At 38.7% G+C, this 26,148-nt stretch overlaps 1 protein-coding gene across 3 annotated transcripts in view; it reads right to left on the reverse strand.

Annotated features, from left to right (window-relative positions):
* Positions 1–416: 416 nt before the first annotated feature.
* Positions 417–26,148, reverse strand: part of suco (SUN domain containing ossification factor) — a 35,163-nt gene continuing 9,431 nt past the window's right edge. Inside the window, exons 3-25 of one of the 3 annotated variants that reach the window (XM_055221097.1) lie at positions 16,384–16,498; positions 14,619–14,720; positions 13,986–14,326; positions 13,143–13,283; positions 12,757–12,928; positions 12,483–12,594; positions 12,261–12,388; positions 12,047–12,114; positions 11,861–11,968; positions 10,601–10,706; positions 9,888–9,908; positions 9,330–9,385; positions 8,654–8,745; positions 8,200–8,265; positions 7,634–7,714; positions 6,417–6,504; positions 5,053–6,321; positions 4,877–4,964; positions 4,659–4,763; positions 4,408–4,562; positions 3,876–3,967; positions 3,232–3,287; positions 417–2,950 (exon numbers count right to left, since the gene is read on the reverse strand). In XM_055221097.1, the coding sequence (XP_055077072.1) occupies positions 2,408–2,950; positions 3,232–3,287; positions 3,876–3,967; positions 4,408–4,562; positions 4,659–4,763; positions 4,877–4,964; positions 5,053–6,321; positions 6,417–6,504; positions 7,634–7,714; positions 8,200–8,265; positions 8,654–8,745; positions 9,330–9,385; positions 9,888–9,908; positions 10,601–10,706; positions 11,861–11,968; positions 12,047–12,114; positions 12,261–12,388; positions 12,483–12,594; positions 12,757–12,928; positions 13,143–13,283; positions 13,986–14,326; positions 14,619–14,720; positions 16,384–16,498 (4,105 nt within the window). In that variant the 3' untranslated portion in view covers positions 417–2,407. The remainder of the gene's footprint in view (positions 2,951–3,231; positions 3,288–3,875; positions 3,968–4,407; positions 4,563–4,658; positions 4,764–4,876; positions 4,965–5,052; positions 6,322–6,416; positions 6,505–7,633; positions 7,715–8,199; positions 8,266–8,653; positions 8,746–9,329; positions 9,386–9,887; positions 9,909–10,600; positions 10,707–11,860; positions 11,969–12,046; positions 12,115–12,260; positions 12,389–12,482; positions 12,595–12,756; positions 12,929–13,142; positions 13,284–13,985; positions 14,327–14,618; positions 14,721–16,383; positions 16,499–26,148) is intronic. The other 2 variants (XM_033992128.2, XM_033992127.2) reach the window with 2 other exon arrangements.

Here is a 26,148-nt window from a genome sequence, read left to right on the forward strand (position 1 = left end):
GCTCTATTATAGAAGCCTTCAAGTAGCATATTAATTTTAGCCTTTATTTTGTTGAAAATGTACTTGTTTTTAATGGTCACTACTGTTTTCACTGTTTTACCTACTTATAATTGAATGTTCTCTTTTTTTGATTGCTTTTTGATAGCTACAGCTATAAAACTAATCCAGAGTAAGCCTAGTTAATTTGCAATGCCAACAGTGCCTCTTACAGTGGATTTTATGGTTAATATGACACTATATTAAAATAATTAATACAATAACCTTTATTGTAAAGTCAGTCAAAGTCAGCACAATTGAATATGGATGTTGAGTAATTTTCTAAATGCTTATGCTTATTACTTTGCAAGTTGAAACCTGTGGTTAGCCTGGTGTTATAGATAAGGAACACACAAACAACAATGTGAAAGACAACAACAACAACAAAAAAAAGAGTTTTATTTAGAAATTCACAGTTTCTAATGGCACTACAGTTCTTGTAGTAACTCACTCGTGCTCCAAAATACTGTGCAGCTCTTAAGAGTAGACAGAAATAAAAATGCATACAAAAGAAGACAGAAATCACATAGGAAGAAATGATAGCATTTAAGCTTTTAAACAAAACCAAAAGGCATGGGGAGTCATACAAAGTGCCAAAGAACTCCTAAAATTTCTCTTCAAAGTTTTTCAGAATGAGTACATTTTAAAGTAGTCCTTCTCTTAACACAGAGAAACACACATCCTGACAACCATTTTGCAGACATACAATCTGAACAAACATACACTTAAAAGATCATTCAAAACAAGTAAAACATTTGGATTTGTGGAACCTAAAATCATGTTAATAGTGTTCCTAATTAATCTCAATCTTTCCCTTTATTCAAGAACATAGTATTTCATTCAAGGTGGGGCAGACAAGAGCAATGATGGGTTGATAAAAGCTTGGATAAGTATCTGAGAAAACTGGACCAGTCTGAAAAACTAAAAGTGGTTTTAAAAGCACATCTGTTAAAATCTTTCACAGTAATAGAGAATTCATGCAATGGACCTTTGATTTATAGATGAAGATAAGTAGAAGAAAAATAGAAAGACAAAACATGAATGGGAACCATCAGAAGAAATGTCTCCGGGGCAACAGAAATATTTATAACAGAAATATATCGTGTCCAACCAAATAGAGCAATCAGAAATTAGAAATTAGTTAGAAAGATAAAATTCATTTAAAAGGTTATTATTCTAAAGAAGTATTCCTTCTATGGCCAACTTACTGTATTAAATGAATGTTGTTGTAAGATGCCCAAGAAATGGTTTAAAGATTTAAAATGATAGACACACTCAGAGAAGATGCTAGCTTTAGCCCTTTCCAGACAATGCAAGGAGACGCATACAGCTGCAGCAGGACTATAGACAGAAAGCTGAACAAACCACTCCTCTTCACATTGTTTGAGTACCATATTTTTTATATTTAATGGCTGAACTACTGAGACCCTGCAGGTCTAGGAGACTGGCAAGCCAGCGCCTACTTTATAGAATCCTCTGTAAATAAATAAATAAATAACTGTGGTCTCTTTAGCTCATCTGCAGGGTCCCAGTAGCTTTTCTGTGTAAAAAAGTAAAGTGTAAACATGAAATCATTTTGTAAGTGCAGTTATAGTGAGACGTCAAACAATCCACCCGAGTAACAATAAGAAAAGAGTAAAGATTTTTTTTTTTATAAATATACCTTGCCTTCCTTCATAGTGAAAAAAATCTCAACTATACAACCGAATATCTGCTGCTTATGTATTTACAACACAGGGTTAAAGCTAAACTACAAGTGCTAAGACATTCACACAAAGGTAGTTTTCTTCATTCAGCTCTTATGGTAGGTTTGGACAAGACTGACAGAACATAGAGATAGACTTGACACTGTGGTCCCATACAGCCCTGGAGCAGTGCCAGGAGGTAACACTAAAATGAGAGGAAGAAGGAAAGAGATAAGAGTCAGAAACATAAGAGTTGTTGTTCTAGTTAAGCTCCATGCAACAGGTATGACACATTGAATCTAAAAAGAGAAACCCAACACGTCTACACCCCCATGTATGAAGGAATGACACAACTGTGAATCCAGAGCGTCCTCTCTGAGCCTCTGTGGAGATCAATGGGTTTGACTTAATGAATGTTGTTTGCCCCACCACAGTTGAATTTCGTTTCACCTCATTTTCAATGTTTCAGCTTCAAAGACGACTAAGTAGATATAAAGGCACATAACCAAAATGAACTGTTGACTGTGACATGTTTTGGCCAATACAATGTTGAGCTACTGTGTCCACCCTCACAGTTTATCTGGGTGATTAGGGGATTGTGGGTCTTTGGTCGCAGACAGACCTTTATCTGCTGTCTGCTACCATACAGTGTTCATGTTTTCATCAAATAAATCTGTAAAGAAGTCTCAGACATGTCCAGTGACAGCTGTCACTCCAATGGTCCCAACACTTATGTCCTTGTTTCCTTTAATGAGTGTCTGCAGACTAGGCAGAGAGCTGACGCCACCTGTTGGCAGTGAAGGGAACGGCAGCTCTGTCTGCTTAGATTTTCGTCTCTTCATGGAGCGCTTCTCCTGTCGAGTTTTAGAGGGCTGGTGCAGGGTGAAGGGCAGGCTGTGGCCATTACAGAGGCCATTAGGGGGCAGCACAGGTGAGGGAGGGGGCAGGCGGCTGGTGTAGGACTCCTCTGAGTGGGACGAGCTGCAGCTGGTGCTCTCCGATGGGCTCTCGGTGGTGGGACAGGAGGGCAGTAACAGTACCTCCTCCACTGAGGAGGGGGGCAGTGCCAGTGGGGCTGGGGGCGGAGCAGGAAGAGCAGGAGGCACCACAGGGGCAGGTAGAGCTGGATGAAAGCCATTGCACTTAAGAATTCCATTAGTCAGTGGAGTGGGATGGTCAGCATTCAGTGTCTCCACTTTGTCCAAAGACTTGGTCTTCCCGCGCTTTTTCTATGGAAAAAACAAGAGTAATTTAAAGTTTGGAGTTGATATCGAGATGAGAATATAAAAGGCAGGGTTCAAAATGAAAGATATGGCAAGACTGGGATTGATGATGGCAATAATAAGCTTAGTGTGACACAAAATAAGATAAAGCCCTCCTGTCATTCTCTGCATCACCAAAAATATTTTAAACTACTTTTAGCCTTTGTGTTTAACGCAGCTTTAACATAGTACAGGACTTTACATCAAAACACCAGCTTATGTTGTAACAGTGAGAGCAAACACTGTACCTTTTTCTCTGGAGAAAACCTTAGAGGTTCTACAATGTACAAGTCATCTGGACCTACTGGGGAGGGGAGAGAGGGGGAGGGGAGAGAGGGGCAGGTTAATGATGAAATGAACAGAATAACAAGCATGAAGGGACCTTGCAAGTAGTACACTCACAGGATTTATACTAGTTATACACAGGACAAAAAAATCCAGTTGTCTTTGATTACTACTTGCAAATGTCCACCATGAGGCTGCAAAGCTCTGAGCTCTATTATTATGCTCCTTAAGCCCGCATGTGGTCACAAGCTGGCAATGACAGCCAGTCAGTCTGAAGGACAAACTCACAAATGCATACACAGTACACATCATGCGGAGGATAATGGACAACAGGGGAAGCTTCAGGTTTCAATTTACAAATGCTTTCCTTTTTTGTTTCCTGGACAGACCCTACTCTAGTGTTGCTGTAGGCACTGGGAAAAATGTATGTACTACTTCTAAAAACTGACGACCAAAAAAAAAAAAAAGATTAACTACCAAAAAGGTCAAACTGGATAACTGCAATGATGAACAGAACATAGTACACAGGTAATCCTAAACACAATAGAAAAGGGTGATACAGAAAGAAAAACTTGGGTTGCATATTTAAGGTGACGGAAGTTTGTACCTTCTGTTGAGGACAAGTGAAATGACTTGGAGCGGACAAGTGGACATGCCACTCTCCGTTTTATACTCATGTCATCATAGGAGGAAAAACACCTGAAAGAAAGACCTTGCAATTTAGGATATCAAACAGGTCAATAATTGAACTATGCACAAATGTAAAGGTCCTGACTTGTAGTTCAGGAAAACACCCTTTGCACCGTACAATGTGTTGTGAAGCTATTTGTTATAAAAATGAGAACGTATGATATCGTCTCTGCATATTAGCAAGCATTTTTGAGTGAGAAACAAAAAACAAAAAAATGAAAATAACCATAAACTACCATGTGTAACTTTTCTGGTGCAACAGTAGAGTCAGAAAAGGGTCCAAATGTGGACAGAGTGAATAATTAAAACTCACGGTTTAAATTCTGGTAGTAATTGAATATACTGATTATGTTCAAAGCATTGTGCTCTTCTCATTCGATAAATTAATATTATGTAGTAGTAGATATAGTATAGTATATAGATAGTAGATATTGGTGGTGAAAGGTTACCTTTTGGGGCTGGGGTAGTGGTTGCTCTTGGGGAGGGCCACAGTGCTGATGTTGGGGCTCGGAGGAGAGCTCCTGCAGCACTGCATACACAACAGAACACCCAGAAACAAGCATAAAACCAGAGACACCACCAGGTAGCTCTGTCGGTCTGACACCTGCAGGCAAACATACAATTATTTTCATCACTATTCAATGAAAATCTATAGAAAAAACTATTTGCCTTGCAGCTTGTACATGTGTGGTACTGTTACCTCTCTCTGTAACTGACTGACAGTGAAGGTCAGATTGAGCATAACTTTAGTCACATTTTCCAGTTGGCTCTGCAGAATTTGGATGGACTCAGTCTGCTTCTGGTCCTGGAGGGAAAAAAAAGCAACATGTAAATGGAAAATACTGAATCAAAAAAAAAAATCCAAAACAAAAAAACTACTATTATTCAGTTTGAGGTCAGAATAAACAAAGCACTGACCTGCTCCTCTGCGATACGTGATGTGTTTTGCAGTTTAATGATGGTCTTATTGAAAGCTCTTTGCATTTCTTCCATTTGTTTGCGATACCTTTAAAACGCAGAAGTAAATCATGTACTGAATATATTTAACCTAGTAAAGTCAAATGTCAAAATTTGTATTATACAACAGGATTTACCTTTGGCTTAGCTCCTCCAAGTATCTGCTGGATAAACTCATATTCATCTCCAGTGCTTTGATCCGGTTGTTCAGCCTCATAAAGACACTTTCTTTTTGACTGGACCCATGCACTGCTCCTCCGTTGCCATTCACTGGCCCACCACTATAATCACCCCCGTTTTGCAACTCTGCATAGAAGTCTGTGGCAGTCCGGTGACCATTCCCATTGCCCACACTGTTTAGAAGGTCATCTTCAACTGTGTGATCATTGTGGTGGGCCTCTCCATTTTGAGTGATAGAGTCCCCATGTTCCCCGTGGCTCTGAGAGGACTGGTCTGCCTTGTCAGCATCTGTATGCAAGTCAGTTGTGAGTATGTGAGATGGGAGTCCAGTAGGTGGCGCTATCATGTCCTCAGGTCGCGAGGCAGTGGGTAAAGGTTGGATCGGCTGCTCTTTCACTGAAGGAGCAAAAGCTGACGAAGGTGCCTCTGGTGCCACGGATTGAGGTGTGGAGTTGAGAATGGGGGTCGGGGTGGCTCTGCTGGCCTGCTGTGTCTCTGGGATGGACACAGCTTGGAGGGGAGGGGTGGGCAGAGGGTCTAGGGCGGAGTCTTTGACCGGAGATAGAACCTTGTCCTCATTGGTGGGTGTGGGCCGCGTGAGGGAGCTGTGACTGTCCGAAAAGCTCTGCGGCGGGATGGAGGAGGTCTGACTGGGTTCGAGGAGCAGGTTGAAATCTGGAGTGTGAGTGTCGTTGATTTCAGTTGTGAGTACATCATTCGTAACTTTGCTCTCGTGTGTCTCTGGCTCTGGGACAATTTCTGTGACAGTGAGGATGTCTTGTGATGGGGGGGTGATAGGTACAAGGGCAGGGGTGTGCGTGGAGGAAGAGGAGCTGTGAGTATGTGAGTGATTTCTCCGGCGTACGCTGCGGAGTCTTTCTTTGGTCAGTCGGGCTGAACACCAACGGTGCAGCAGCTCGGGCAGTGTAGCCATGCAAGACAGAGAGAGGGAGGTGAACGAAGAGAAGGGACAGTAGGCCTGGCTCTCCCATTGGTTTCGACCAGCCTCTTTCCTGCCCTGCTCCTCCCTCGTCTCCTCCTCTTCCTCAATCTCCTCCTCCATCAGCGTCACTGTAGATCGCTGTGGCTCTTCCTCCTCCTCTTCCTCCTCAACTAGAGTCACGATCTGCCTCTCTTCCACAGGCTCTGGGGGGGTCAGCGGGGGGGTGGAGGACTGTGTCAAATTCATCTTCTCTTCTGGATGCCCTGATTGACCAGGCTCCAGACTAGAAGTGAACAAAAGAGACATTACATTTTATTGTCAGAAAAAAATTCATATTGTTAATAATGATAATTAATTTAGTGGATTATGTGCACTTACATTGCAGACGGTTGAATGCTTTCATTATGCTGAGAGGAAACCTCTTTACTTCCATCAACTTCATTCTGGGCCTCAATTGATGCATTACCTAAAAAAAAATATTGAAAGTAAATCTATTTGCCACAAACAAACATTACAAACGTTACATTCGACTTTGCTAAAACACACAATTAGGGAGTAGAACAATGTACATTGAAAGTCTTGGAGTAGCTGTAGGAGGCAGGGTACAATACAATACAGAACAATCTTTCCCTGTTTTGGGATACTAGAAGGCCAGGGTTTAGATATAGGAAAAAATAAAACCGGTCTGATCCAGTTTGAGCAGATTTCTTTCCTTCAGTATACCCCCCTTGTCCCTCCACAGAGTGCCTGTGAGGTAAAGTTTTTTTTTTTTTTTTTCATCACCCCCAGACCACAGGACCGATAGTGCCTGCCAAGATTCACATAAACATCTGGCTTTCTCAGAATATGTACTGTATGTATGGCCTGGGATTGGACCGTGCATATGCAAACATTTTAAGGCAGAAAAAATGACCTAGATTTAGAACCGGTTAATCTAACCATTGTGTGCAAAAGCAAGCTCCAAAAGGCTTCTAGGAAGTCAAAGAACGTTTCACTGTGGAGGAACTATGCTGAGAAAATAAGCCTCCAAATGTGAATTAAAATGCAAAAGTGAGAATATACAGAATGCCAATTGTATTTGTGATAAGATCCATCCTAGCAATACAATGTGAAGAAAAGCAATGTTATCATGTGATCTTACGTCATTTCTGATATAGATGAATATCATTCTATTCTGGAAAGGTCTAAATATTTCCTGTTTCTCTTTGTCGTTTTATTTTTTCACTTGTTCAATTATCAGTATTTAGTTTTAATACTACTTTTAGTATTTATTAGTAAACAGGTACTGATACATTTGATAATTGTAAATATTATACTTTCTTTTACCCAATAATCCCATCAGGAGGTATTTAAGGCACCTCTTCACACCTGAAGTGCTCATGATGTTATAATGATGTTCATGTTAGATTGATATAAACCTGGTACACAGTGCTTCACCCATGATGAGGGTGTGGTTGTTATATTACAATACAACAAAGCCTTGGAATGCCTCACCTTAGAAAAGCATTGATTGAAATAGACTATGAATTGGAAATTGGCTCCATGCCACAGTGTATTAAATAAATAAGGATAAAAAATTCACATAGAATACATACCATTTTCTGTTCCACCCTCCATCTCTGGCCCTCCACCAAGAACGTTAGCAGCAATGTTATTCACCATGTTTAAAATGGCATCTATAAGAAGACAAAGAAACTCATTTACATTGATTGTATAGCTATAAATGTAGGTCTGTCCGTTCTTCCTCTGTGCAAAAATATGCAGGCTGAAATATAGTAGTTTTTTCATGTTTGTCCTTTCATGTGTGTTTGGACATGGGGACATGGACAACATGTTGAACAATGAACAATAAGAAGATGTTGAAGAAGTCTCTTGTTTGAAAGCATTTCATAGTAACACCAATTGGGGAAAAAAAAATTGGCATGAATCTGAAACTGAAGTTGCAACCACAGGCAGCTAGAAATTGACAAAACCCGTCATAAAACTTATTGCTACATTTTTTTTAACTACATAAAATGAGTGTTGACAATTATCTCATTGTTGAATAATTCTCTCTCATATATAAGGTCAAACCAAATGATGAAGTTGTGTAACGTGTACTAGAGTGGTTTATACATTTTAATTGTATTACATGGCACGTGTAGCATGCATGGGTACATACTGGTTGCTGAGCCCAGGAGGTTTTTAGAAGCCTTGTCTTCTGATGGTTGATAACCTGGAGGATAATCTGATGAGACAAAACGCACAAAGGGGAAATTACTTGCTTACTTATGCATTAAAATAACTTAACTTGCATATATGGGTCAAAACAAATGCACAATGTATCGGATATGAGAAAAACAGAGGAAATGGCTGAGCTGGTATTTATAGTGAACCCTGGCCTCAAGCATGTGGCTACAGGGCCTGCAACATGACTCTACTGGATCTGTAGGAGAGATATGCTGCATGTGCATTGTTCTTCCAGAAGACAAACGGGGGCATTAAAGTATCAGATTTTGAAACCATTTAAAGTCAAACTAAAACATAGAACAACCCATTTGGCTTATAAAAAGGCCCAAATAGTTGTGTACAAGTTTTCTACAAAGAACTTTTCAGCGTACTTCCTTACGCCTTACCATAGTCTTCGTCTAGAAAATCCACTCTTTCTGAGGGGTCCTGGGAATCTGCAATCTCCTCATACTCCTCCACCATGCTCGTACCAAACACTCTACAAACACATATACCATGTTACTGCTCTGAAAATTACTTAAAATCATAATTGTTAACCGAGATAAAAATGAACTGAAATGACTTGATCAACAGAAATTTACTTGAATTCAGAAAATTAATCTTGAGCAGGTTATATGTATTATGTTCAACTGTTTGCCCATTTCATTCCACGGGCAAACAGTTTCCGTTTATTTACTTATTAGAGGTTTCTAACTTTATATTTTCAGTATTTTGCATTCTTATTTCATGTAAAACGCTAAACACTAAAATTCTAATTCAAATCACTTTTACAAATCCATGTATTCACGTTTTGCTGTTTAGTTTTCAAAGACTGTTGAGCTTATCAACACAAGCTTATTTTCCACATTCCTGGCCTCTTCCCCTCCATTTGTTGTCAAACCCACAACAGCTTCATATGTGCTCAAGGCAAAGTCACATTTTACATTTAACAGTGTATGGTATGTTACATATGTAAATTATGATTTATGAGGGAGTATTTCACTTCCATTTACTTGGCTTAGTCTGAAAAGTGTAACTAAACTAAATGTGGCAGAAAAAACAAGATGAAACTAATCAAATTACCGAATGAGACTGAGAGGACAGAAGTGTTCAGATCCAAAATGAGAGAGAAGTTCCACCTGCAGAAAGGACAACATTACACAGTAGAACATATAGTGAAATACAGGCATACATCAATAGCCTACAACAATGTGGAAAATTTTATTACTTCAAGCTAAATGCATACATAGAGTTAGCACACACAGTACAATATGTACAGTATATGATCTAAAACAATATGTGCCTTTACATTATGCAATTACAAGTTTTTATAATAGCTATGTATCAAACTTTGTCATAAAACTTCAAGATAATGTGGCATATTCTATCCCCTCACAATATTTCACTCTGTGTGTACTGAACCAATATGCATTTTACTTCAGAAATAATTTAACTTTCAAGAAAACTCTTATTCAGCCATGTTTCTGGGGTGTCACTCCCAAAATACTGTTTCCCAACGCACAACCCACAATCTCCCACACGTGAAAATGTGCTCACTTTGGTTAATGTGCATGCATTAAAACCCTTCCCATTTAGACTGTGACCATTTTAGAAGGTTCTGACAGAAAGAAATGTGCTAACCTTTATGTACTTGATGAACATCTGAGGAAAGAGGAAGACAGGAGAGGGACAGGAGGCAAGAGAAAACAGAAATCAGTGAAGAACGGTTTAGATGCAAGCAAATGGAGAATGACATCCATCATTGCTGTTTTTATGCTTAATTAACAGTGGACTATGAAATTGACAGAACCAAATTGGAAGAAAGCATTTCAACAATTTCATAATTATACAGTAATATACCCACTGTATTATGAATAAATTATATGTCATGATAAAAGCAAACAAGTGAGCAAGTCTGAAATGAACAGGAGTTTAGGAAAAGGACAGTCACATTTGAGCTCAATACATGAAGGTGAATGAACAGAAAGGATTACAAAGAATCTTGTTAAAGTACAATATACATTGAAATTTGTATTGGTAAAGTTACAGTTTTCCTGTTCAAATAAGGAAACGATAAATATTCCTCAATGAATCATGAACAATGAATAATAAATAAAATAAAATAAAAATATGTTTACCAGTTTGATGCAGAGCTGATGTGTAACTCACCATGAAGTCATAAGCTGGTCCCCTAGGCCTAAAACACCCTTCACACTATTCAGCATGTTTATGAAGTGTGATACAGTAATACAAATACAGAACTCTACTGTTTTGATTTATTTTCTATCCTTCTGTCTAGAGAGATAAAGAAAGATCAAAGATAACAAAGGTAATAAAAGGCAGCAAAGCATTACCTTCACATATTTTGCATAAAGTTGTTCATCTAAAGGGAAACTCTGGACAGTGCGCTTATCACGAGCATGGAAAGTGCCAAGCTTCACCCACTTATTTGTAGGATATCTGCAAGGAAAAAAAATAACAAACATTTGTTACAAAAACAGCAGTGAAATGGGGTTACTCATTATAAAAGATGCACTACACAACTTTTCTAGTTGAGGGTATGTCAGTTGCTTATCTCCAAAGTCCATGGATATGTTATTACTTTGCCTGGAACGGTCTATAGTATGGCATTAAACTTCTCTCTATGGAGACCAGCAGCTGACGCCACCAGGCCAAGTTATAGGCCAGATCTGTGAATTGGCAACCCCGCTCACAGTAATACATGTTTTTGAAAGTTTTCTTTAGCCATAAGAACACCTTTACTTGAATAGAAACATTCTAGGAGAACATCTACATGGAGACAAGGAAGCGGCAGACCCTCCAGCAGAAAAGTTACATAGTACAATTCAAAGAGTTGGGCGATATGCTGATAATATCGCATGCCACGGTATTGAAAAGGTGGCGGTGTCACCTTCAATACCGTTTGCATATTCTAGAGAGGATTTTTTTTTAAACAAAGTTTATATTTATGTTATGTTTTGGCACAAAATGAAGCAGGGCTTCCATATTATAAAGTGTTGTATTTGATATTAACTGGGCTGTTTGCCTTCATCTGCCTTCGTCTTTATTGTCTTATGGTACTTTAAACCTTAAGTATAGTGTTAGTTTGGTTGTGAGTGTGTGCTTTGTCTGTGTGGCCCTGACTCAATGAGTTTTGTACATCTCACAAAAGAGAACAAACAGTCACTTCCTCAATGCATATTTGTGAGTTACGTTTCACAATCAAACCTCCAACATTTTTTACTGTCACAATTTCACACCTGTACTCGGAGTTTGGAGTTTGAAATGGTAAAAAAGAAAAAAAGCAACGCGAGATGGCTGGCAGTGGACAGGAGCACACTTAAATAAGCTAAATGAGCATTATTTTATCCATTTTACACACTGTGTCTGTGCTATTTAAGAAAAGATAAAAATTTTACTCTAGTTTTTGTGGATTTGGCTTAATTAGATGGACAGCGATAATGCCGTCTATCGCGGTATAATTAGGGGACAGTATGACGATATAAAAAAATGTATATCACCCACTTCTTCAAATTCTTGCTTCCATGTTAGTTAGTCATCATTTTTATAGGTGCACTAGAGCACTGAATTAAACTGGTGAAGCAGTGTACTACCTGTCACTGAGGGAAACCAGGAAGTCTTTAGGGGTGGATGAGAAGAGCTCAAAGTTGGCAATGTCCAGCTGTTTGACTTGAATGGGCTCACAGAGCTCAATCACAAACCTGTAGCAGTGAAGCAAAACTACATTAAAACGATGATCCTCTGGAAAACTCCAAATGTAATAATATAGATGTACTTGCCATATTTTGGTGCTGCAGGGGTTAAGCATATACAGATCCATATTCTCTTTGAGAATAGCTGAAGTGCTCTGGAACATAAATATTTATATCAGTCAGCAATGTCCTCATGACTACGTCATATAATTGAAATAATTAACAACACTGCCAATGTAGAATTATCACGGGAGAATAATTACAATAATCACATCAGAACATAATTACAAAGTTGTCAGACCTTGGCCTCGCTGTTGGCAGAAAGGATCTTAGCACCACACTCCACTGAGGCATAGTTATTCTTAAATTTGCTCTGCACTTTCTTCACTGGATGAGAACTGCTACTAGTCGAGGTGTGAAGAGACTGACCTGCAGAGTGAGGATTCAAATATATTTTTAACAATCTGTGGTTTGAAGTAACTAAAGATAAATTAACAATATTTTATATACAAAAACTACTTACTCTTCTCCTTCTCAACCTCCATAACCTGTTTCTTCCACTCGTCAAAGGTTGGGATGTCTTCTTTGGTGGGCACAGAGGGATCCGTTTCCCTGGCAATACTAGCATCTCCAGCCTAAAATATACCAACATAATATGGAAAGAAGTGATAAAATAAATACGAAAAAATATTTCTCATGCACATACCACTTACATAGTGCATTCTATTAACAACAAATAGTAACGCTGACATCATTTATCCATTTTATAGAGCTTTAGAATGATGTGAAATGCTGACCTTCTGTTCTGTGGGGGTTTGTGATGAGTTGGCTTCCGGGTGGTGTTCTGAGAGCCCAGTGTCGCTCTCCTGCTGCTGGGGCTCGGGACCCTCTGGGCCTGGAGCAGGCGGCACCTCAGACTTAGTTTCAGAAGTTTGCTCACGTTCGTCGCCGACTCCAGCTTCATCCACACTATGTACACAAAAGGAGATTTTTTAGCTCAATGTGCAATGTTAACAACAGATAAAAGTACTATACGAGTTTGCTTAGGAAAAACAAAATTATGAAGACAAATTAAAAATGATTAACAAGGCTGGTGGATGTAATCTGACCATAGCTGTTGCTTGGATTTACCCTTCATTTACCTTGGTGCTTTGATTGGCCTTTCCCAGAGTTAGATACTCACCTGAGCACAGGGCTGCCAAAAGGGAGGTTTTCACAGGTTGCCAGTTCAGGGGCATTGACCCTGCACTGTGAGTCAGAGAGCTCTGCAAAGACAAAGCTGTCTACTGGGAGATCATCTCCTTCACTGGCAACCCGCTCTGCGCTGAGGGAAAGAAAGGACATGGCATTTACCACACCTCTGTACACTGAGAAAGGCAGAGAGGGCGGGCGAGTGAGGGGGCAAGGGAGAGATAAGATAGGAATGAAAGCATAAGAGTGAAAAAGACATGGAGAAAGAGAGACAGGATAGATAGAAGGAAATAGATAGAGTAGAGGGTCCATTCTAGGCAAAGCTGAATATGTCCGTTAATGTTGATTGACATGTCCATAAATTGTCCACTTCTTAGTAATTAGACAAATCTTCAGGCAATTAAAGTTGAAAGTCCTTAGGTGATCTTCAGTGTTGTTCAACTGGTCCATTGTTTCCAGGTTTTGAGGTGTACAAGATATTCTGACTATTCCAATGTAATGTTGCGAGCCAAGTCACAAGTTCCATCAAAAGGGTATGAATTTTGGCCATTGGCCAAGTATACAGTGGTAAAACAAAAATTCACAATATGTTCCAAATAAAAGAAAAAATGATACCAACAAAAAGGTAAAACAAAATGTAACACAATGTAACAAAACAAAAAATAAAAATAAAATAAATAACATTTATAGTGCCGTAATGGAAGTGGGATTGGCTTTAACCACAGCAATGAAAAACCAAATCTATTACATTGCAAGTTTAAAAATGTTTTCTCTAAAGGTTAAAGCCAACCTCCACAGCCAGCCATGCACCTGCAGTTGGATCGTGTGGTCTTACCTGTTGGGTGGAGGCGGGGTGCCGATCTCTGAGGTAGGCATGTTTTCAGCTTCATGTGGGGGTGTGCTCTGGGCTGGGTGCGGGATGGGAGGGTCTATGAGCTCACTGTCACTGGGGGTATCTGCTGCTGCAGGTGGAGCTTCTGAGGGCATGTGTACTGTAGCCAGGACTAGATCAGAGGGGGACTCGGGCACGTCTTGAGGCTCATCCTGGGACACGGGCTGTGGAGTTACATCATTCTGGAGGTCTGGGAGGGGCTCTGGCTCAGCAGTGACGGGTTGAGGGTCCAACTCTGGCTCAGGCCCAGTCTCCTCAGCCTCTGCATCTATAGTGTTCACATTCTGGAGAAGAGCCCACACCCACAATTAAATACATATAATAGCCATAGTTGTTTTGTTATAAATATGCATGCACAAGATCTCTATACTCTTTAAGCAACGGAAATTACAGTAATTCCAGTCAAAGTCTGGTTTAGTTCAAAGACCAATTGCCTACAACTATTTTATGCATGCCCCTTTTGTAAAAGGGCACCACAATGTTAAAGATTAAACTAGAAGAATAAATAGATACATTTATCAGTAAGTCAAACCAGTAAGTCAGACTGGTTTGTATTTTTAAGCACAGATCTCTCACCTGGTCTGGGGTTTCATTGTGTGCTGTTGGCTCCTCTAGTGCTGCGCTCTCCGTCTCCAGTCCCACTTTGTACAATGTGTGTATTGTCCTTTCCTCCTCCACCTATGAAATCACATAAAATAGTAAACATAAGATTTTATAATAGAATTATTATTATATTAGAAGCACAATTATACACACATGTCACACACACATTGTCAAATATGCTTTCATATGAAGATGATAACAGCCGAGTTTTGTGAGAGTCTTTTGTTTGTGGACAAAGAGCGCGTTTTACACTGGTGACAGATTGCCAGGCCTGTCGAACTGCTCGGGCAGGCCTGTTTGTAGCACAAAGAGTTTCCTTCTTTAGATGCCTGGACAGAAATTTCATTCATTTGTCCCTCACGTTGACACAAATCTCCAGATTTCAAGCTCATTCATAAAAACACAATCAGATATTACAGCCAGAGTCTTTAGAGTCTTGGTCAGTTTAACATTTGTAGAAGCACCACACTCTGCTCTGTGACTGAAGAATGCCAGGTATTAAGCAGATTATTTCTATTACTTCCTACAGCGAGATGGAAGCAAAATGAAAATGGCTAATCTAGAGTGGCTTTGACTAAATAAACGCAATCAAAATCAGAATGCAATCATAATGGTTACAATGAATTTTCCATCTAGGACATCTAGGTATTCATATAGACTTGCAACAGTCTATTATGGCATACTAGCAAAGGGCTGCTATATTTTACAGGAGCGTAAATAAAGCCTTAGCATCCATCGCACTGGAAGATGAGTGCAAATAAACATTGGATTTTAAAAACAAAGTAGTAGCAGTCCCCCCCCCCCCTTCAGTGCCGAACTTGATGCCTGTTTGAATGCACTTCACAATGTTTCTATATGAATCATGAAGGTTGCCCTGCTTTCTGAGACCAATCACATGTACAGCTCACACTTATCTTACTAATGACAGCAATAACAGCAATTAGCAAACAATCAATATATTGATTTTGGTGACTCATTATTTGTTGTGTGGGAGACTTGAACCTTGCATAGAGCGTCACTAACCATTCATTTTACTTCTTTACACGTGCTCCCATTTGTGCATGCTTCTCCATGATACAGGACGGTGGTGAGTAATAGGTTGTGAACTCTTGACCCACTAACCTCTATGTCCTATAAATGTTCTGCTAACTCACCCATTTCACCCATAGCACACCTAATAATATTCCCCAGGGTGAAGCAGCAAATCCCCATATGCAAAGTTTAATATGGAGGAATATCAACAGAACCAATTCATAAGAAACAATGACATGTATGTGTTATATGATTATAAAAATTTCAAAAGGGAAAAGAGTATTCTTGTGAATAGTGTTGAGTGTATTATGACTGCAGTAGTTCCATAATTTGGAAGAAAGATAAACCATTAATTCTCTGATTTCACAATGTTGAATGATTATTTCTATTGTACATTCATTGAAATATATTTTACCCAATATAAAAATATGGTGACTGAAGGATTCTAGATAGTTCTTGTGATAAAAGATGAGTTTTAGATTCTCTATAGTCCTGTTAACAATTGCGCTTAAAAAAATATGATTATTGTCCACTAGAATCATAATTATTAAAGTCATAATTATTCCGATTAATTATTTTGATTAATGTTTGCTGCCGTGCTTGTATTTAGGGGGGGCTGCTATAATCTTAATTATTCAGGAGAAAAGGAGAAACATACAAACTACAGTATAGTGTTATTGTTTAAGTTGGCAGAGCTTGTACACACCTTCTGTTGTGTGAGGTCCTGCTTGTGGTCATTCTCATCCGGGTCGGTGTGCCCAGCAGACTGACCCGGGCCAGACAGGCTCTGCTCCGAACAATACACATGATGACTGGGGTTCCTGTAACACAAAACCAAGGCAAGATCAGGCTCATTGTCAAAAAAGAGGCCACAGATCTAAATTTAGTCTACACGGATGAATGTAGGAGTAGTTACATAATAAAAATAAAACAAAGAAATGGCCCATATATATTTGATGGTGTTATAAAAGACTAGTGATGTAAGGGTACATAGATAATGCTAAAACTACCCATTCAGAAGCTGTAAAGTCGGGTCCCTTAGGCATAGGACTAATGGCACACGCTTTAAAGAGTGCTAAAAGCTCTAATTTAATTTGGTTAACATTAGGATAAACACTACAAAATACAGAATGTAGCCCTTGAAAATGATACATGCCACAGTGTGGAGCCAGATAACCCACATTCAAGGGAGCAAGGCCATTGAAAATCGTCACATAAAAATACAAGGCAAGAAACAGTCTTGGCTCCAATATTTGAAATTAAGGATTAGGTATAAAATGTAAAATTTTCAAGTTATTTGAATCATACACCGTCACATAGAGCAACGTGAAGCCAATTCAACCTACAACTTGTTCAAAGACATCTGGGCCAATAGCAACAGCAAGAGGCCGACCACCTAAATACATTTGAATAATTTATATGTGGTTCTTAAATTGTACTGTAGCTCTGAATAATACATGGGACAATGGGAAAACGTTAAGACTTGACCAGATAAGGGGCGGTAGTCAAAGAGATAATGGTGTTTAATGGAGGCAGAAACACCAGATACAGAAGAGATAAAATGTTCTAGGTTAGTTTTTATCAGTTCAGTTAATGTGAGAAATGTAGTGGAAAGCAAGGACAAAGCAACTGTAGACTTGGATAAAAAATCTGAAAACATACTGAAAATGACTCAAGGGAACTATATTTTTGAGCTACCATGTCCACATAGTTGTTGCCAGGTTACAGTTAATCAAACATGTGTCACTAACTAATGAACTGATTATTGTATTTACTAATTGTTTGTTCGCCATCTGGGGAATTCATAGGGTCTGAAACAGATCATACAAAGTGAGGAAGGTTTATTACAAATATAATATATTTTCAGAGAGGTTGGTCTTAAAAAAAAAAATCTAATATGTGCCTGGCAAAACAGTTAGTATTATGACTAGAGATGCACTGATCCAACTTATACAATTCTGATACTGATTTTGATACTGGATTTAAAGTATTGACCAATATCTGATATCAACCAACACCAGTCCAGCAACTAAAAACTGCATTAATGTCCTTACAACAAAATAAAAGATAAGACAAAAGTGATCTAAATGTTATGTAGCTGTTATTTTTCCCACAACTGAACAACTTTGTATAAATACTTTCTAGACGCACTATGACCAGTAAACAGTTTTATTACATCGATGTATATGTTCAACCAGGATATCGGCTGAACCGGTATATGGAAGTTAATATCCAACCCAGCAATTTTTTTCAGTATCAGCACTGACATCCAATACCAGTATTGGATTGGTGCTTCCCTAGTAAAGATCAAAAAGTACATTGTGTTTTTTTCTCTACTAGGGAAGTGAATCCTATGGTTGTTTGATTAACTTCTGCCACAACATCTCATGACATTACTTAAATTGACCATTTATCTTTAAATGTAAAACTAACAATAAAATTATATATTATATAAAAAATAAATATTGATAATGGATCTAATCCAGGAGAATTCACCACATTTCCAGGATATTGATTCAGCAATAGGGCACTGCACTGATGATTTACTGGATGTTGTTGGCCCAGAATGTTTCATGTTTAACACAATGTGATTACCGTATATAGTAATCTACAATAATTCATAGTTTCATAACATGTACATCATTTTTGTATTGGGCAGTTATTTGTGTCTTGGTTGGGGTACGGGAATGGGACGCGCTGTCGTTGTTTGGTCCTGGTTTGAGTCTAATTTCAGTTCTAATGCAAGTTTGGTTTTGGTTCTGGTTGTAATCCTGGTGCTAGTCCTCTAGTCCAGGTTTTGTTCCAGATTTAGTTTGTGTTTAGAACCAATTTGGATGTGGTGATGTTGTGGTGTGTTGAAAGTGTGAATGCACCCTTTAAGTCAAAGTATTGTATCAGAGCGCAAGACGGACTTTTATACAGATCAGGTTTAGGAAAATGTCCCAAGAGTTCACAAAGCCCCTTTCACTCAGGGTCCCTCTAGGCAATACCATAAAAGCAAACACAGCACTGCAGTCCAAAGGACATAGTAAGTGATTCCTTACGGCAACACAAGCCAGGACACGAGGCACTCACACAGACCCTGACAGGAAAACCCCATATACAACATGAAGACAGCACATCCCACATCAAGTGTCTTTTAGGTGCAAAGACTCTGCTTCCACAATCACATGACACCTATCGCTGCGGAAGGGTTCTGTGGTCATACACATGGAGACGTGTTAGCTCTCGGTCAGAGAAAGAGCAGCACACACATACTCGGCATCACACTGTACCACCATCTGTGCATGTCACCCAGCTGTCAATCACGACGGACCCGCCAGCTGTACACTGTCCACGCACACGTCCATTCACACATCCATTCAGCTGAAGAGAACTCCGACGATACTAAATGTCTAATAGGGAGCGCATAAAAGTGTAGAAACATTTCATTAGAACATGGGAAATTGTATTGCTTTTGTAATTGCAAAGAGTGTAGTAATACAATTAAACATGGTTGCCTCTTTTCTAGGCTCTCTATAGTATAATTTAGTCTAAAAATGTAAGCTCAAATTATATATGCAGATATATTGTCGGTGTCCTGCTGCATTTTTCCTGCCCATAATGTTGATACTGGCATACCCCTAAAATTCCATATTGAGATAATAATGGCATAATGATAATGTCTCACATAAATTGCTTGAATTGCAAGAAATTATATGGCCCTATGGTGTTAACACACTGTGATGTACCCTTCTCTGAAAAACACTTACGGAGGGGTGACAAAGGCAGTGAAGGACACCCAAGACCCAAGTGCCTTTGAGGGTGAGCCGGTATAAGCTCTTCTAAACTTAGATCCATAGCTTCAGAGAACGTAGTGGTCCTTATGTCTTATGTGTCACACTTCACCATTCCAACAGGGCATGAGGAGGCAGTCTTGGTCATAAATCACTCAGCACTGATAGACTGGACAAAGTTATATAATATGGTGTGGAAGAAACAAATCGTTAAGTCCACATAGGGGGCATATTTATGTGTTGTTTAATGATATTTTAGAATACGTGAGATACAGTTACCAGGGCAATACTTGATATATTTGCGCTAAGTATAGGTCCAACACAGAACTCCATGTCAAATTATTAACAAGGTCAACGTATAGGATACACAGACTGAACATCCATTTAAGGGGCGTGGAAATGTTATTTACTTCACTTCCACACAGAGGCTTATTTAAATACAGGTTAATTACAACAAAACCTAGCTAAGAGCCCCAAAGGCTCAATGCAAAACTGAAATACAAAAAAACACTAAAGTGAAAACTGAGTTATAAAGAATTAGTTACTCTCACAAGTAGAACAGTGTTATATGTCCAGTTACTCAAAATGAAAAAACTCACCACTGCTGCAAATGTTACCACTCGTAGTAATGGCCACAATGTCACAAGTTTTAGCTTGTGGTGGGGGATTTAAATAAATACAAGATATCATGACAAGTGCTGACTTGAGTCTATTGGTGGTTTTCAGATCCTAGAATGTGATGGGTCATACTTCCAAATGGAGGCAAGAACCATTTTTTTTTTTGTATTCATTACATTGTATTTTACCATTAAATATTTCAAAGGTAAATTCACAAATGCTGAACCTAATGATTTCCTTCAGTGACTAAACCCAAGAACTCACTGTTTTACAAAATAGATATGTATTTTAACAATACTGATTTTGTCTGCCCTCGCCTGTGTTAAATATTATTGACCTATAGAATGTTGTGATGAAATCCAGCAATACATGTTGTATATTTTACAGGATATGTGCTTTTTGTGTGATACTTGAACTTCAGATGGACTGACTACCTGATTTTATATTAATTTCATACAATACAATCTTCTCTAAATATCCGACTTAAAGTATTGAGAGAGCAATCATCAATGTAGCCATCGACATCAGCCAGGAAAAACAGCTTGATATTCAACCTTAACCATGACAGTAAAACTTGTCCTGCTTTTGCTTTCTTGTGCTGTTGTGTTCAAGTAGTAGTTCCATCAAAGCACTAAAGTTATTTGACTGAGGATTATATTAAGCAATATGTTTCACATAATTAAATGTATTTAATAGCGTCACTAACATCTTTGAGTAGACTCGAGACTATAGCTCTCCTCGATGCTGAAACTGTAAAGTCAGGAACTCGAGGAAATCCAGGAAAAAAAAAAAATGCCTTAAAGAGGGACAGCCAATCTGAGAAGAGCAGCAGAGGGGTGTGTTTTGACCCACATTTAAGACTCAAATCATGACACAACAGAAAGGAATATACTGTGACCTGCAGAAAAAAAATAAGAAAATCAGCGAATGCATAGATAAGATACAGGTATTACATGTTTCAAAGCCAAGTTATTGCATAAAGCTTCAGGTGAAATAGAGTCAACATGTAAATCTACATTCATCTTTCAGTTTCATGTTCCTTTACCAAAGCAAGCGTGATAGAAATCTAAGTATATTCATGTTGTGTCTTTAAAAGCATTTGTTCAGTGGCATTAACATGTGTGAAGGCTCTGTCATCCCACAGGAAACTTGTTGTTCACCCGTCTAAGTGTAAAAGTTCATTATCATATGGGTGCGAAACAAAAGTCACTCTGCTTTAAAATGTATGTAGCTTTGTCATTCTGGTATAAATAGTCAGAGCTCAGATGCTTGGGGATGGAGACTGGGGGAGACGGCGAAAGGATTCTCCCCGGTCTGTTACAATTCAAAGTTATTATACAATGTAAAAAAAAGTCTCCAAAAATATGAGTTTGCAGGTCAGGTCTGAATTAAAAACGCAAATGCAATTACCAAAGGAAAAAAAGTCAAATGTGCAAATGCGAAAAGAACAATGTTGATGTCAGCAACGTGGCATACAGCATAGTGTGGAGACTGGCACCAGGATGAATAACACACGGTAGGCAGAGATATCATAGACCAACAGTGGTGCTCAGAGAAAGGCTGAACACAATGAGCTGGCAGTGCTCTGCCCAGACACCAAAGCCTTGGTACGTCCTGTTGGATTTGCTCTGTTCAGGATCACTGGACAGCCCATAAACCAGACCCAACCAACTGTACCATTATCACAGGAATGCAAAAATCTTCGTGTATAAGGGAGTGCAGCTTTCAGAGGTGGATATTCATACCAAGTTAGCAACCATTTGAGCTGTTCGTTTGCCCCAGGACAGAGCATATAGCAGTAAGTGGCCTAAATGCCCAGTGAGGTCTTTAGTGTTTGTTATTCACAGGCCCGCACACGTGGGGAACGCTAAAGGGCTTAATCATCTTAAACTGTGCCACTGTGTTAAGAGTGATCAGGGGAAAGTAGAACAAGAGTGAAAGATGCTATATAAAAATGTGTAATTAAGTGTGTCCTCTGCATTTGACCTGCCCTTCAATGCCACTGGGTCAATCAGTCAGGACCAGTGAGCAATGGCAGCACAGTCTGGGGACACATTTATTTACTTCCTAATTACTGATCTTGAGCCAGGCACAGTCAGGACTACGTTAGGAAGATTAAAAAAAAAAAAAAGAAAAAAGTATGAGGAGCAGAATTTTAATTTAAACAGGAAGGAATTATTTGCCTGAAACCCATGAATTGCAGTAACAAGGTAAAGCTTACAATATAAAGCACATTTGTTGTTGTTTTTTTTTTCCTTTTATTAAGTAAATAAAAATGACCTGGCATTCTTTGTTTACTCAACCCAAGTGGCAAACAAGCAGTGACATCTGCCCATTTACTTTTATGGCAGTGTTAAGAGCAGATTGATTACTCAATATCCAGGAAACAAATTGTGTTTGATCACTTTTGTAGTTGAAAGTAAATACTACAAAAAAATATATTACATAAGAAGTAATCACATGTGAAGTAAGGGTGTCATTAACACCCCCAGTGTAAAATCGGGAATGAAAGTAAAAGTTCTGCACATAACTCATAAAGTCCTAGTAAGAGTCTATAAACAAAGTCACATGGAGTTTATTATTTAAGTCTATGTAAAACTAAAAGGAAATCGTTTTTTGGGCCATGGGGCTCAAATGTTCATGTGATGTTTCTTGCCAAGATGACATTACTGTGATGTGAAACGTGTGGTACGTGATTAAAATAAATATTGGGGACTCATGCAACCTACTGATGTGGACACTAATTAAATCTGTAGTCATGCTTAGAGAAAACCTGTAAATAAACATGCATGCATAAACATGTTGCGAAAATGTGAATATAGTAGTATAGTTTTCATATGAGTCTGAGTGTGCAGAGCAGCAGGAGGTGAGGAGTTCCACGTGGCCCAAGCAGAGTGTGGGCCAGGGAGATGTGCCAGGACTCGCCTGTGAAACTAGGCCACTGCATCTGCCTCACAAACACTGAGAACACTGTCGGCCTATGAGCAGAGGGCACAGTGGGTTAGCAAGAGAAAAGATGTCCCAAATCATCACAATGCTAGGCTAATTAACAACCAATAACACAGCAAGTCAAATAATTAAATCTTCAAATGTTGGCAAATCTAAAAGTAGGACAGTTAAGGAATAGATAAATCCACTTATGTTATAGAGTGTTTATAGTTTGAGTTCCATCCTAGTACCACAAAAAACGCAAAAGTTCCTCCCCTTCAACAATGCTGACTTTACTGTCACAGCTAGGAGGACGATGATTGATTAACTTTCAACTGGAAAATCATTTAACTTCTGGGAATGAAGATCACCAATTACTAAATCGTTCAGTCATGCCAGCAAGAAAGTATATTATTTAGTGAGTGACAAAATAAAGATTAAATCTAAAATGGAACGACTTACTGATAATTTGCAGTGACATCATCCCAGGGGTGTTTTTTTTCCCGTACATCTATGACGGAATGTTTAGCTGTTACCATGCACACAATACATATTTTAGCAAACACCAATGCCAAAAAGTTTTAAGATCACCTGAAAACTCAAGAAAAAATACAAAATGGATTTAAAGAGGGGGTATTTTACTTCTATGAGGTATTAACTGTTAACATAGCATTTTCAAAACAAAAGGTAAAACAGTGATCTAAATATGTTATATTTGCTGAAAACAACATATTAACATGTTTTACAATTTTTATTTTTGATGCTCTGAGCCTCCCTTTGCTCCCTGAGCAAAGTCACACCCCCTTCAGAGCATTATCGCAACACGCACCACCACTAACGAAACTACTGCACATCACATCAGGTTTGCCAAGTTGTGTATAGTTTTGTATCATGCTTTTGTATATTCATGGCGAATTGTTGTGTGGGAGCATGGGTGACTTGGCTTGCGGGTTGATCATTGCACCTAACCATAAGGAGGAGTCTGAATAGGACAGGGGTGGCAAACACTCTTGAGCCACATGCATATTCAAATCCATCAAGTAAAACAAATCATAAATAATATATAAAAATTGATTTGGCAGATTGTTTTTTTTGTCCTTCAGACACATAATTGACCGCCAATCATTTGCGCAGGTTACATCTAATGCCGGAAAATTAAGTAAACATTTCATGCACATGCAGACTGTTACCGTCGCCGTCAAAATGCCAAAATGCAAAGCTAAACAAAAATATGAAGATGAACACAGAACATATCTGGAAGAATGTGAAAATGGTTACTTCTTTATTGAACAGAAAACAAGAGATGCCAGAAATCCCACTGAGATTATTATCCCATCAGTCCAACAAGGTAAGAAAATCTGATGTAGTTTGGAAAAAACACCTGACTGAGCCTGCTTGTGTAATAATTTAATATTATATTATTATTGTGTGTGTCAGAGACAGAGAAGAAGATAAACAGCAAATGTGTGTGTGTTTGTGTGATAGAGCGAAAGAAAGAGAGAGGTGCCTGTGTGTGTGTATGTGGGGGGGGGGGGGGGGGGGGGTACTATACTTGTGTTATACTGTTGTTTTACTGTTGTTTTTTATAATATGTTATACAGAGACAGACACACACACACACACAACGCAATTACAACCATATCTCCTCTTTAAACAACACATTTTCAGTAGACTGATACAATCGTTTAAGAGCCTGTTTAGGTGTTTGGAAAATATGGTAGTCACTCTCACCTTTTTGTTGAAAATCAGACTAAGTCGCACTCTTTTCATAGTTGGGCCGGGGTGCAACTCAGATGCGACTTATGTGAAATTGTTAAAATATATAATTTCACATCTTTGTTACTGTCACACTGACAACCACGAAAGGGTACACAAGGTTTGTCTTGTGTACCGGTATGACAGCCACATGGAAGCAGAAGCGGTGCTTCATCTACTTCCGGAGTTGACGGAGTTCAGAGGCGACACCAAGGATGAAGAATTCAATGGATTTAGTGATTTGGCATGAGTTTGAGAGTAAAATTGTTAGCTTGTTTTTTATGCTTTAGTTTTCTGATTAACTTAATATCTTACATTAACATACCAGACACTTATACAGTTCATTGTCTATGCTTCATGTAGCTGAATATATATGGGAAATGTGTTACATTACCGTGCTGTACTGCTATTCAGTCTGTTCTCCATTTTATTGTCATTATTTATAACAAGTTATTATATAACTTGACTTTAAAGATAAAATGTCTGTTCTTGGTCTCGGATTTTGTAAAATAAATTTCCCCAAAAAATGCGACTTATAGTCCAGTTCAACTTATGTTTTTTCTTCATTATTATGCATTTTTTTCCACAGGTGCGACTTATACTCCGGAGCAACGTTTACTCCGGAAAATACAGTAATAAAAAATAAAAAATAAAAACTGTTGGCTAATGCTAGCTAGGTTGTGACTGTAATTTTGTGTGAGAGAAACTTATCTGAACTACAGGTGAGCTGATTTGTGCTGTTAAACTGTCAGATCTTTCTAAAATTGTTTAACTTGAATAACAGAGGTTCAGACAGAGCAGTACCAAACATTTGCAGTCAATGTTATCAACATTCTCACCATTTAAAGTCTAGAAGTTTTCATACAATAACGTGACAAAGGAAAATATTCTACTTTAGGGTTGCAGCAAACTATTATTTTAGAAATCGAGTAACCGAAGTAAATAATGATAATCCATACATTTTTTACCTTCCATAAAATCTCTTTAAGAGCATATTTGAGTAGCCCTGTTGATCACTGCAGGACTCAAACAAACAACGCCATGTGATGACGTCACCACACAGTGGCTCGGTTCGGTTCAGGTGTGAGTGCAGGCCGTGAAACTCTATTGAACCAAGCCATACTCAAGCACGATTACAAAGTCCAAGTCTGGACCTAAACTCTCTCATGGATCTCAAATGTACAGCTCTCTTCACTGTTGTGCAGTCCTCCACAGTCTTCATGCGAAAACAGAAGCGCTGCAGAAGTGCAGAAACAATCGCTGCAATGTTTCCGTGTGCTTCAGTTTCATGTGGTTTTAGCTAATTTGTAAGATTAAAACAAATCAACAAGGCACTAGAATAAGAATCAAAGCTTTTTAGTAATTGGATTACTCGATTTACTCGAATAATCATT

This window comes from Periophthalmus magnuspinnatus, chromosome 4, assembly GCF_009829125.3.
Source record: "Periophthalmus magnuspinnatus isolate fPerMag1 chromosome 4, fPerMag1.2.pri, whole genome shotgun sequence".
In the NCBI taxonomy this organism is placed as follows: Eukaryota; Metazoa; Chordata; class Actinopteri; order Gobiiformes; family Gobiidae; genus Periophthalmus; species Periophthalmus magnuspinnatus.